The following is a 13,795-nucleotide window of genomic DNA, read 5'->3' on the forward strand; positions in this document are numbered from 1 at the left end:
GTTACGGAGAAAATTATAAGGAAGAGAAGATACATTTATGGTACTGTACATTTATGGGTACTGTATCAAAAAAATCCGCATATAAGTGGACTCATGCAGTTCAAACCCATGTTGTTCAAGGGTCAACTGTATATGTTTTATTAAAACATTAGCACTTAATGGCACTAATTCTAGAGTTGTTACATATCAAAGGGATTTTCTTAAGTGAGAAAATATTTTCTGGGTTTTAAAACCAAGTCTCCTCAAAACATTTTTGGTACACTATAAATGTTATGCCAGATGTTAGTGGGAGGGATTAATTTTAAAACTTTAAGATTGTGTGTTGCCTCATGCTACTATATGTAAGCTTTTTGTCTTTTGAAAGTAAGAATAGGTATTGGGTGGGGGATACTCAGCTTATTCAGTATGCCATCAGCAGTCGTGAATAAATAGGCAGCCTTTTCTGAAAGTATTAAATTTTCCTGTCCTCATGGCCCTCTTACCTCTTGATCCTATTAAGTAGAGATCTAGAGAATCAGATATTCAAACAAAGGCAGAGCTCAGTGTGTGGAGAGGAGGGTGGGTAGGGGAGCTTATTGTAATGCAAAACAAAGGGTAAGTTCCATCAAAAAATGTCACACTCAGACTTGTGAATTGATGGTGTTTAGACATAGCTCAAATTGTGCTAGATTTTTCCCTCTACCCAACCCCAGCACTTTACCAGTAACCTAAGAGTTGTGTAGTTGAGTTACTTGATAGGTTACAATTTATAGAATTTTTGAAGGGATCTTACTTTTCTTTGTTTCTTTAGCTACTTGCCTAATGTTTGCCATGTGGTAGGTACCAAATGAGAGTTTAGTGAATAAGATACACACTATTAACTATAGTACAAGTAGTTCATTGTGCATGCCATTCACTTCCATCAATATAAAATGAGTTATTAGATTGGAAAGGACAAACCTACACTATTAGAGCATTAGATATTTTCTGGGTTTTATTTTTCAAAAACATTAAAAACAGATCTTGGCACTTTTTACAAATTTGGTCTCTATTTTGCTAAGGTTTTATTAAATAGTCGGATGTCACAGACATTCGGAAACAGATAGTGTATCTTATGTATTATTAAAGTTCAAAGATGCACTTTTAGTTTGCTCAAATTAACTTTATTAACAGGTACAAATTTGCTGTTTACAATTATAGAATTCTGATTTTTTATGTCAGATGGATTTACTGCAGGAATTCTATGAAACAACACTGGAAGCTTTGAAAGATGCTAAGAATGATAGACTGTGGTTTAAGACAAACACAAAGGTAACAATTACAGTTACTTACATTTTTTTTTTTTTTGAAGAGTGGGAGGGTATCCTTAATAAACTCTCCTAAAGATTCATACCTTTTTCTTTTGAAATCTTTTAATTTCAATAAGTATGTTCTTTTACAGCTTGGGAAATTGTATTTAGAACGAGAAGAATATGGAAAGCTTCAAAAAATTTTGCGCCAGTTACATCAGTCCTGCCAGGTAGCATTCTCTTACTTTTTCTTAATATTTCTTCATAATAAAAAAGCATTAAAAAATTGTATTTGAAACATTGGTTTAGGGATGTTTTTGTTCAAACATCATCCCAAAAATAAAATTTGGTAAATAAGATACGAAAAGGCTCATTAAAAAAAGAATTTCTTATTTATTTTGAGAGAGAGAGAGCATGTGTGCATGAGCTGGGGAGGGGCAGAAGAAGGGGGAGAAAGAAAGAGAGAGAGAGAGAGAGAGAGAGAGAGAGAGAGAGAGAGAGAATCCCAGGCTGGCTCCACACTCAGCATGGAGCCCAACAAGGGACTCAGTCTCACAGCCATGAGATCATGACCTGAGCCAAAATAAAGAATTGGATGCTCAGCTGACCAAGCTAGCCAGGTGCCCCTAAAAAGCTCATTTTTTCTGAATATTAAATTTCTTCCTGTTTTAATCCTAATTTCAGCCATTATTTTTGTGGACTGAGACAACAGATATCAATAAAAAAATACTCTAGTCATTAATATTTACTAAGAATAAGATAGACCCTGTGAAAATTAGAAAAGAATATTAAAGATATATATAATAAAGATATTTTATATTCAAGTTTATAATATATGAATCTTTTGTAACAACTGTCCTTTAGAATTTCCTATGATGCTAGAAACATTCTGTTTCTGTACTGTCCAATGTAATAGCGTCAGCTACATGTCATCAGGCAGTTAAATGTGGCTGAGTTTTTTATTTTGCTCAATTTAAATTTGAATAGCCACATGATCTGAACAGGGCACTTCTATAACTTTTTAACCATAGTTATAATTTGTGTTTTCTTTTTTGTCTTGATCAAAAGCTATTTGATAATTAAAGTTTGTGTGAAAATACTGTTTTAAATATTTTTAAGCTCCTCCAGTGCCTTGTACTATTATTTTAATTATGTACGTTATTTCTGTGCATGGGAGCAAAGTTGGTCAGGAAAGTAAGTGTTCTAAATTAATCACCTGCATGTATTTTCGTTAATATTTTTAGGTTATTTTAAAAAAGAAAGTGTTTTTATTTCATAGTAGTTTTGCTTCATAAAACAGATTAGTTATTTATGATTGGTTTCTTATGTACACATTCTTGAGAAAGTTTAGTCTGATGCGTAAACTGTGAGTTCAATTCCATGTGAAGTGGAAATGATAGAGAAGCCGTTTCTGAATGGAAGAGGATCTTCTATCTAATTGTAAATAACATTATAATATAGCAGAGATGTATGCTAATCTGTGGGTTTTTTTTTTTTCCCACTTATTTTGAGAGAGCATGCAAGCAGGGGAGGGGCAGAGAGACATGGAGAGAGAGAATCCCATGCAGGCTCTATGCTGACAGCACGATGTGGGGTTCGATCCCACAAACTGTGAGACCTGAGCCAAAATCAGGAGTGTACACTTGACTGACTAACTTAGCCATGCAGGTGCCCCTTTGATAACCTAGATGTACAAATTGTTTCTTACATATCATGTATTTTACTCTGGCTGTGATTCATTAGTGAATAAACAGAATTAAGTTGGAAGACCAAATAAATAATAAATTTTGGCTTTGTGTATGTCAGTGCTTGATATTTATGATTATCTGACTATTCCCATATGCTATTTTTCATGGCCTGCATTTTGTGGGCTTTTGGTCATTTTTCAGAGTTGAACCTTTGTATTCCTCTGACATCCCTCAGCAGAGTTAGTGCTTTTCTCTTCCATTCTTCTGGGCACTTGGCTCATGCTTCAACTAGAGTCATTTATATTGTAATTTATCTGTTGACAGAGTAATCTTCTAGCCTGTAAACTTTGGGGGGCTAGGAACTCTGGCTTATGTAACTTTACATTTCTCCAAGGCAGACCCAGTGCCTGATACCAGGAAGGCACTTGAAAGTGCTTTGTGATAAAATCAGTGAATATAAAATTGTGATGATTTGGGGAAGACCATAAAGAACCTCCTAGATAGAAACAAACATTATAACATTTTATACATTAAAAAATTACTTCTGGTTACTTACTCCTTATTGAATGACTAGAAAATCCAAAAGATGTGTGCTTTCCTTTTTGGCTATTCAAGTTAGTGTTCTCGGTGTTCTAGATCTCAAACGTTGTAGTGCATTTTCACACAAAATTCATATTATAAATATAAGGATTCCAGGCTAACTCAAATAAAAATGTCTAGATTGTGAATTCTATTTTGACTAAATTTCATTATTTGCTTTCCTAGACTGATGATGGAGAAGATGACCTGAAAAAAGGTACACAGTTATTAGAAATATACGCTTTGGAAATTCAAATGTACACGGCACAGAAGAATAACAAAAAACTGAAAGCACTCTATGAACAGTCACTTCACATCAAGTCTGCCATCCCTCATCCACTGATCATGGGAGTCATCAGAGGCAAGTTTTGTTTGGAGAAGGGTGGGCAGTGTCCCAGGAAGTTGTCATTGTATATGACTGAATGACTAGGAAGGTTGTTCGTGTTATAGTGAAAATAAATGGCGAAGTAGTAAAATCATTGAAATGATCTAGTCTTAGAAAGAAATTAGGATGAAATTTTGTCTTTTAAGATTTTACATTAGTGAAATATTACTAACAGAAAATTTACCATTAGAAGTCCTATTCTTGATGGGCACCTAGGTTAGGTGGCTCAGTCAGTTGGGCATCTGACTTTGGCTCAGGTCATGATCTCACAGTTTGTGAGTTCGAGCCCTGTGTCGGGCTCTGTGCTGTCGGTTCAGAGCCTGGAGCCTGCTTCAGATTCTGTGTCTCCTCTCTCCGCCCCTGCCCCGCACATGCTCTGTCTCTCAAAAAAATGAATAAATATTAAAAAAAAAATTTAAAGAAGTCCTATTCTTGAATTGTAATGATGTATATAAAATTACCTTCTGCCTCAACTGAGAATAAAGATTTGCAAATGCTTGTTTGATGTTTAATGAAGAGCTTGCTTTTTAGAAAGCATCCTGGGGCCAGTATAGAATTAAAAGACTGGAAAGCCACTATCACAGTTTTCATGTGATTTTTACCAAGTATTCAGTCTTACTACAGAACTGAAAATGCCCTCTTTTATCCTGTTTTATTTGCAGAATGTGGTGGTAAAATGCACTTGAGAGAAGGTGAATTTGAAAAGGCACACACTGATTTTTTTGAAGCCTTTAAGAATTATGATGAATCTGGAAGTCCAAGACGAACCACTTGCTTAAAATATTTGGTGTTAGCAAATATGCTAATGAAGTCAGGAATAAATCCATTTGACTCACAGGAGGTATGCGTGTGCTCTAAATATTCATTTCTGTCAGCTATCTTTTGTGGAAGTAAATGTTAATCTTTCTTTGTGTTAATTGTTTTTTGTTTTGTTTTTTTTAACTGCTTAGGCCAAACCGTACAAAAATGATCCAGAAATTCTAGCAATGACAAATTTAGTAAGGTAAGATTATATCTCTCAGTTAAGGTAAATTTCCTTAAATCGGTGATTAGAGGGGAAAGTGGAAGAGATATTTTGAGAATTCAGTTAATATTCCAAAGTTTGTGAAATTTTTATCTCTTAAAGTCATTTATTCAGTTTCTGTTAGCCATAAGATTTTATGAAGTATAGTATTGGCTGCTTTTTCCCCCCTGTTATCTACATGCTTTGTGTGTATGCTGTTTTCAGTACAAAACTGATTTTAGCTATTTTAAAACAATGTCAGTGTTTGCTGTTTCAGCCTGCCTTAATCCAAAATGAAATTATGAATTGGTCCACATAAGTCAGAAATTTTCAGCAAGACCGTGTCTTTACTCACATATTTTCTCAATTGACAAGGTAAAAAAAAAATCATCTAAAAAATTTACCTCAGGTAATTTTCTGAGATGAGGAGCAGAGGGTTATATTGATAAGAAATCCAAGGATTTTTTGACGACTTCTATGGTGGGTAGCAACTGAAAAACCTGCTATGATCAATTAATATTAAATAAAATTATAAAAGATGAAACAAAGCAAAAAGCCTAGAAAAGAAGGCCTACTTTTGCAAAAGAAATCAGTGAACAAGAAAAATTTTCCTCTGGGCTGGGAATACATGGAGCCTAGGTTTCAAGTCTTTTGTTTAGATTGTGCAACTGAGTTTACCAAAGCAGGAAGATTATGATTAGGATGTAGGGTAGGGTGGGCTTTTTTGCATATGTATGTGGATAACTTAAGTGATCAGATACTCTTTCAATAGTCTTTTTTGATTTAAAAGTACTGTTAGACTATAAATTATGAGTCGCCCATATATAAATTTTATATACTTGGAGAAAATAGCTTATTACCTGATACTGTCTAAGTTCCTATGTAAAATGTCCTCATTTACTTTGTTTGGCTATGAGTTTTATAAATTACCAGGTTTATTTAAAGAAACTTTAATTTTAACGATAAAAAATAAGAATGATTTTATTTTTCTTTTAAGGGGACTAGGAATAGTTAGGAGATAAGAACTCTAAATTGCAACATCAAAAAATCAATCTTTCTTATTGTTTATTTAGTCTATTTTAATACATATTTGTTGAATTAAGTTGATTTTAGTTATGAAAGGAGATTTCTTCATCTTTATTTCAGATGGTTTATTCCATCAACATGATTTGGTTAGAGATTCACTTCATAATACTTCAGAAAAATGTTTTTAAGTTAAGTTGCTAAACAAGTTTAAGCTTTTAAAACCCTTAAAGAAATATTGAGGAAGAGTTTTGCCCTAGACGTTAATATTTCATCTAAATTAAATTGATTAAATACATTAAAATGGATGAAAGGACTTAATTATCAAACCTTTAAAAAATAAGCAATATTTATTTTACTATACCATACAACATATTCCTCTGTATTAATATAACCTCTATATTGGAACTCAAAAACTTATTTTAATGGAAAATTTTGACCCAAACAAGTGGCCTGTGGTGTGTCCCACACTTTGTATAAGATTTTTTTTTTAAGTCACTTAAACAATGGAACAGTGTCTCTTGGTTAAAATATGCACATGTGCAAGTGTTTCACAACTTGAATTTATCCTCCTATAGCATATTACAATAATGTATTTGGGGTAGGTGAGAAAGTAATGCTTCCTAATTTTATCTTCCTAGTCAGTTGCCAGCAGACTAGAGGAAAATAATTCCTGTTGAAGCACTTGAGTCACCTGCCCCTTACATGAAGTTACATTGCGACCCACCAGATGGAAGCACAGCAGAGGGCGTGCAGAATGGCTGATGATATGTCTTACATATAAAGCAGACAGTGGTGCCATATCCAGAAGGTTGGCTTCTTCCTTCTCAGCACCTTTAGCAATCCCTGTAGTGCCCTACAGAATTAATTTAAGAGTAGATGCTAGACACCTCAGAGAATTATGAACATAAATCAGCCTTTGGCCTTCTGCAGCAGGGTCCATCACTCTTCTTTAGTGTGCGTGTCCCATTTGGTGCTAATTACCTGCCGCTGACATTTCTGCTGTATAACTCAGTGGAACTTTAAGGCTAGAGAAAATTAAGAATCAGATGTTCCCTTTGCGAAGTTTTAGCAGTTGCTGGTAGCTTTCTAGAAGATAAAAATTAGGAAGCTGCATTTCTGAATAATCTTCAGAGAGGATATACTGTCTTATTTCAAAGACAAGATCGGACTCCTCCATACCGTTGTATGCTGACCTGGTTTCTTAGGGATTAAATGCTAAATGCACAACTTAATTTGAAAGTATCAAGCATTAAACAATTATTAAACTTGTCGGTTTTTAACAGTGCTAAGATTTTGAGAAGACTTTAATGAACTATATATAAATATAGTATATGACCCTAAAAGGTTTATTTAATCTTTCTTTTATAAAACCAAAAGCATTAAAAAAGAAATTCATTTTGTTTGCAGAAGGATGTGTGTGTGTTTAACTCTGATTTCTATTCAGAAACTGTAACGTAATTTAGATTTTTGCATATAAAAATCAAGAAGCAGGCTCTTTGGATAATATGATTTAATACATGACTTCCTCATGTTTGACAAGATTTATACCTTTCTTTTTCTGTTAGTGCCTATCAGAATAATGACATCACTGAATTTGAGAAGATTCTGAAAACAAATCACAGCAACATTATGGATGATCCTTTCATTAGGGAACACATTGAAGGTATATTCTTTCTGCTAAGTGAATTCAGTTACCTTCTGTGCCACTGTCAAACAGGACTTCTTAATGGAAAGGCATGGAATCAAACCAGTTTTCTTCTATGTATTGTCAAGTATAGAAATGCTTCTAAATGCTGTCATAGAATAGGATATTATTTAAAATTATAAAGCTATTTAAAAGAAATCATGCACTAGTTTCATGCTATTGAATAACATAATCAAGTTCTCATGTGATGTCCATTTCACTTAAGGTGGCTGTCCCTTTTATCTTTTTATTCTAATTTAGATATTATTGCATGTGTATTACTGATACTTAGTATCAGTATCAAAATTAATTCTTAGGATTTGTTTTCAACAAGTAACAAAAGCTTTTAAACATAGTCCTCTATGGTTGATGGCCTTGATGCATTTACTTTGAAGGGTAGGCTAATATTGTACAAGTAAGTGTGTGAGATTTTTTTTTCTGTTGGATTAACAAAGACAAAAATCATTCCTTGTTCTGGGGCCTCTTTTGTACCTCCAGTGTTTCCACCTGTTTTGGAGCTATTTGAGGGTTTTTAAATGACCATTTGGAACAACTCATTCAAATACTTAAATTCCAGATGCATCAGGAAAATCCGAAGAATACTTTGGAAGTAATGTTCTCTTTTCCCCACCTTCCTTTCTCTTTCATTCGGACAGAATTTTAAAAGTTCTTGTGTGAAGCTAGAATGATACTACACTCAGTGGATATAGAAAAGTTTAGAAGCCTTGTGCATGAACTCCAGTCTTTTTGTTTGTTTTTTAAAGACACTTGTCTGTGAAGAAACTGGAGAAGATCATTTTATAAAATATAATACTGTAGATTTTGAGAGAGCATAAAATAAAGGACTTGGCTGGCATGAATCAGAGCTTCTTGAAAAATCTGTTAACTATAGAGGAAATGATGAGCAGTGTGGAGTATTAGAAGGCAAGAGAATATTTTAGATAGCATCACAACATAAAATCGGGGGGGTGGGAATGAGAAAAAACAGGGAAAGTAGTCTCTAATCTTATTGTGCATTTATTGGATCCAAATATTTTTAGATCCAAATACCTTATGTCTGGTGTGCCTGGCTGGCTCATTCGGTAGAGCACGTTGCTCTTGATCTCAGAGTGATGAGTTTGAGCCCGGTATTGGGCATAGGACTTACTTAAAAGAAAACAAAAAAACCCGAATACCTTATGTTCTTGTCAGGCAGAAAGATGTATTTTGAGAAGATAAATGATATAGTTAATTAATGTGATTTAGAAGTGCATAATGTTTCATGAAGATATACATACAGACTATTAAATACAAGTTTATTATTTTCATTTTTGTCTTTTCTTTCAGAGCTTTTGCGAAACATCAGAACACAAGTGCTCATAAAATTAATTAAGCCTTACACAAGAATACATATTCCTTTTATTTCTAAGGTAATTATATTCATGAATCTTAATATTTATAATTTTTAGTTTATAAATGCAGTGTACCTATCTTCCATTTAAAAAATGATTCTTAGTAACATTTTGTAATAGTACATTTTTAAAATACAGCATAACTTAAGGGCTTTCCTTTTAATATAAATTTTTCTGTATTGGCATAAATTAAGCTAACAGTAAAGAGAAATAAGGAATCATTACAGTTCTTTTTAAAGATTTCTTCAGCCTCAGAGAACATTGTAGAAGACAGAGTAGTGGCTAAAGTATATGACTGATGTAGTGTTAACCCAACCACAATAAAATTGTGGTAGGAATATACTTGAAAAATTACAGAGTTAAATTTTATCAGACCTATTTTCTCAGAAATATTTTGAAGTGATAATGGAATTTGTTTTACATTTTCTTTTCACTAAATCTCCTTTTTAAGTGGTGGGAGTTAATTTAAAATCAAAATAATTATTATCATGAAATCTCTAAAGAAGTTAATTAGTAGAATTATAATGAGTCTTTTTTCTTAGGAGTTAAACATAGATGTAGCTGATGTGGAGAGCTTGCTGGTGCAGTGCATACTGGATAAGTAAGTACTTGGCTATTTCTTGTCACAAAATGTTTAGGACCATAACATTTGAATAATGGGAGCAAAGGTAGCAATGAAATTCTTGAGTTTTCATGAAAAGCACCCTCTGGCTATTATTTTCTGTTAAAACAGATACATAGGTATGTATGGTGGTTTTTTGTAAATGAATGAGCATATTAAGCCCTTGATCTCTGAAAAAGCTATAAATGTTTTCAGAAAGATTTCTCAGGTGCGCCTGGGTGGCTCAGTCAGTTGAGCATCTGACTTTTGATTTCGGCCACACTCATGCTCACAGTTTGTGAGTTCAAGCCCTGCATTGGGCTCTGCACTGACAGCACCAAGCCTGCTTAGGTTTCTTTCTCCCTCTATCCCTGCCCCTCCCCTGCACATGTGCACGCACTTGTGCGCGCGCTTGCTCTCTCTCTCTCTCTCTCTCTCTCTCTCTCTCTCAAAATAAACATCTAAAAGAAAAGAAAAAGATTTCTTATTCAGCACATGATCCATATACAGCTAGAGCATTTTTTAATGAATAGTATTTTTTTATGTTTTTAAAGTAGAAGGTGTGGTATGTAATTGTTTTGAAATTATATTTTTCTTAAAAGCAGTATGGTAATTTAAAGCTTTACAAGTTACATTTGCTATTGATTAATCAGTAAGTCTCTGCCTATTTGTTTTTTTAATGTAACTGATGAAAGGTAGCTGAAATCTACTTTCTGTCTAGAATTTTAATAAGGTAACAAATAGTATAACTAATCCTGAATTCAGTCATTTAATGTAGGCAGCAGTTTTTTCTTTTACGTTTATTGATATTATAAATACTTTATGAAACAGTCCAAAAGATACACTTAGTGAAAACGGTTTGTAGACATGTCTTCTTTTATGTATTCTAGCACTATTCATGGCCGAATTGATCAAGTCAACCAACTCCTTGAATTGGATCATCAGAAGAGGGGCGGTGCCCGGTATACTGCACTAGATAAATGGACCAACCAGCTAAATTCTCTCAACCAGGCTGTAGTCAGTAAACTGGCTTAACAGAGAACAAGCTTTTAACAGACGTACTTAATGCAACAGTGCAGAGATGTAATCCTTAAAAGAACTGGGAATGGCAAAACTACTGTCGGTTGATGTGTCCTGAAAATTATTGGAGTTATGGCAGAAGTGCTTTTTTTGATCAACTGGTTTGTGTTTTGCTGCTGCATTTATCCCAAGAAAAACAGCTTTAATCTCCAGAAGAAAACCAAAATGCCATGGGATTTATGCTGTATTGACATCTTGCCCTAAACATACAACATCATAGTAATTTGTCATGGGCAACATGACCAGAGAGAAGATTTTTGTCATGATTTTAAATACACTGACATGTTACTGTTGGTTAAATTTAAACATGTTTTACCTGCAGAAATTCTCTCACAAATAACCTGCAATAACTTGAAATGCATACCCTTTTGAACACTTCCTTTTCTCATGTATAAATTAAAATGTTTGCTGCATTTTGCAAAATGTCAATTCTCCAAAAATGTGTCCGTATATTTCTGTACCTGCAGTGTAGTAAAGGTTTAGATGAAACCCCATAATTATGGTGGCATACTGTCACTTAGGTTTCAAGCAGCAAAATAAACAGTGCAGCTCAGAAATTGTAGTTTGGTTCTTGACGTGTTTTTATTACATTTGGGGTTTTTGTTTTGCTTTTTAGTACCTTAGAAATTTCAAATTATTTAATCTTCAGTTAATGATTTTTAAAAGCCTGGGAGCAAGTAAGTCGGTTATTTGCTTTCAAGCTTTTTAAAGTAGTCTTTATTGATAAGTAAGGAGAACTAGTTTCTAACAAAACACTTGCATAGTACTTACTTTGACAGTGATGCTTTAAAGAAATAAAATTCTTTTTTTTTCTAAGAATGATATTCCTTTTTAAAAATAAATTCTAACTCTCAGAATGTTCACTTTAAACAAATATGCCAGAACATAGACAGCTAAATGAATGTTACCCTGTATAGTGATCATGCTGGAAAATTATTTCCTAATTCCAGCAGTCTACCATTGCTCAAAACCTCATGGGTTTTGCTCTTTTAGAATTGTATTCAGAGCTAATTTAAGTCATACACACTGTTGACTTTGTGATGCACAGTGTTTAAGAAAACAAAAAGTATTAAGCTTGATTTTTTTTTTTAATTTTGTTTTTTTTACAGTTACCATCATTTGGCACCAAATGACTTTGGACAGTTTCCAAAAGTTAATCTGTCTTTGAGGAAATAGTAGAAAGTATGTAACTGGCTTTGAAGGCGATCCCAAAAGAGTTTTAAGGGTATTTTGAGCAGTGGTAGCATAGTTAGGATAATGAACTGTGGCCTTCCAAGGTGACCACCTTAAAGGAGACGCAGCTCATTTGAATGTATTGAGTTTTGGATGTATTTGTTTCATTAAAAAAAAAAAAATTACATTATTTTATAGTGTCAAAAGGAAGAACTAAGATTAAGATAATTTCTTTGGTTTTTCTATTGCTTGTTATTATGTAAAAAGAAGTGAGTGGCAGTTCAGAAGGAAGACTGTTGTAACTGAGGAATGACAACCAAGAATTTTTGATCATTAAATCAGATTTTATAAACAGTGGAAAGAGCATGGACTTAAAACAAGGCATGCTTATTCGGTTTTGTCAAAATTTTACGAAAATATGTGATATATATTTATACTAAAACTATATAATCCTTAGATATAGGAAAGCAATCAGTTAATGTCTTTAGCAGATAAAAGCAGTATTAAATACAGGTGCAACTTGGAAATTGTAGAAAATTGAAAGAAAACGAAAGACAAATGTCTCTGGTAGGGAATAAAAAAGTTTAAGATATTATAAAATTATGTGTATTTTCTTCTCTTTTACATAAATCATTTGTGAAAAATGTGCTACATTTTTTTTACAGGAGTGATAATTAGGACTTATTTTTCAATATAATTTGGAGACCCTTTGTTACCCAAATAAAAATGACAAGTTTCTGTGCCTGTATTCAAATATGTATGCATGTGATAACTGTGGGAAAAGGCCCTGCTTAACTCTGAGTTGATGGAATTAGAATTTAAAGGATTTGAATGATACTATTTAACCTTTATGCCAACTTTCACAATGCCCAGTTTTCCTGTGATATCTTTGCCCCATGGCAGTAGTGCATCTTCCAGTTTCTAGAGAGAAAGCATGCACTTATTTTTTGGGGGGAAACTGGGCTAAGCTATAAAACAAATTATATAATGTAATTGTATGTATCACATAGGCTTTGTTTAATATTCCTGAAATACTAGTTCTTTTTTTAAAGTTATTTGCCACATTTGTTTCAGAACACAGGTTTTTGATACCCCTTAACAGTCTGACTAACTTAAAACGTTTTATTTTTTCCCATTAAACATGTTCTGTGTTCTTGTGCATCTTAAAGAGTTGAAATCTTTTTTTGAGATTGCTTATCAAAATATAACTAAATTTAAGGGAACTAACAAATAAATTGGCATATTTTTAGCATTTTAAATTACTGGTTAAATCTTTCCCTCTGTGAAAATTATAGTAACACATAGTTTACATCATATTGTAATGTGTTTATCTCCTTTTTCTTTTACCCCTAAATCTGGAAAAACTCACTCCACAGCAAACTTTTGACTGCTATTTGAGGGGAATAGATAACTGCTATAAGAACTGGATTTCCACTGCTATAGCTCTTAAATTAATTTTTTGTAAGTAATCTCTATGCCTAACGTGAGGTTCAAACTCATGACCCTTAAGATCAAGATTTGCATGGTCTACCAACTGAGTCAGCCAGGCACCCCTAACATAACTTTTTTTTTTTTTTTAAGGTGAGATGAGTTTGTATGTACTAAGTATTTCATTTTCTTTCTTAATCATTAATCTTTATAATTCCTCAATAAACACAGGTAAGTAAACTTTTCTTTTGGAATGGGGATGGGGGTGAGGGTATCTAATCAGCATACAAAGCAGATTTTGTTGCTAAGAACCACTTGTTAGTTTAGTGCATAGGATAAAATATATTTGCCTAGTAGATTCCTTCTTAACTTTTTTAAGGGACTCAGAGACACTCAAAAACCATTTATTTACCAAGGCTGCTTTTTAAAAATAATTTGTTTTAAAATATTTTAGTTATTGTTTTAAATAAACCCAAAGTTTTCATTTGA

General features: G+C 33.2%; 1 protein-coding gene across 2 annotated transcripts in view; it reads left to right on the forward strand.

Moving 5' to 3' along the window:
- The window catches only part of COPS2 (COP9 signalosome subunit 2), a 31,049-nt gene extending 18,003 nt beyond the window's left edge, over positions 1–13,046 (forward strand). Inside the window, exons 5-13 of one of the 2 annotated variants that reach the window (XM_015063447.3) lie at positions 1,180–1,290; positions 1,421–1,498; positions 3,722–3,896; positions 4,583–4,761; positions 4,871–4,923; positions 7,515–7,612; positions 8,960–9,042; positions 9,567–9,625; positions 10,516–13,046. In XM_015063447.3, the coding sequence (XP_014918933.1) occupies positions 1,180–1,290; positions 1,421–1,498; positions 3,722–3,896; positions 4,583–4,761; positions 4,871–4,923; positions 7,515–7,612; positions 8,960–9,042; positions 9,567–9,625; positions 10,516–10,660 (981 nt within the window). In that variant the 3' untranslated portion in view covers positions 10,661–13,046. The remainder of the gene's footprint in view (positions 1–1,179; positions 1,291–1,420; positions 1,499–3,721; positions 3,897–4,582; positions 4,762–4,870; positions 4,924–7,514; positions 7,613–8,959; positions 9,043–9,566; positions 9,626–10,515) is intronic. The other variant, XM_015063448.3, reaches the window with a different exon arrangement.
- The last annotated feature ends 749 nt before the right edge of the window (positions 13,047–13,795 follow it).

The sequence above is a fragment of the Acinonyx jubatus genome, chromosome B3, assembly GCF_027475565.1.
Source record: "Acinonyx jubatus isolate Ajub_Pintada_27869175 chromosome B3, VMU_Ajub_asm_v1.0, whole genome shotgun sequence".
Classification (NCBI taxonomy): domain Eukaryota; kingdom Metazoa; phylum Chordata; class Mammalia; order Carnivora; family Felidae; genus Acinonyx; species Acinonyx jubatus.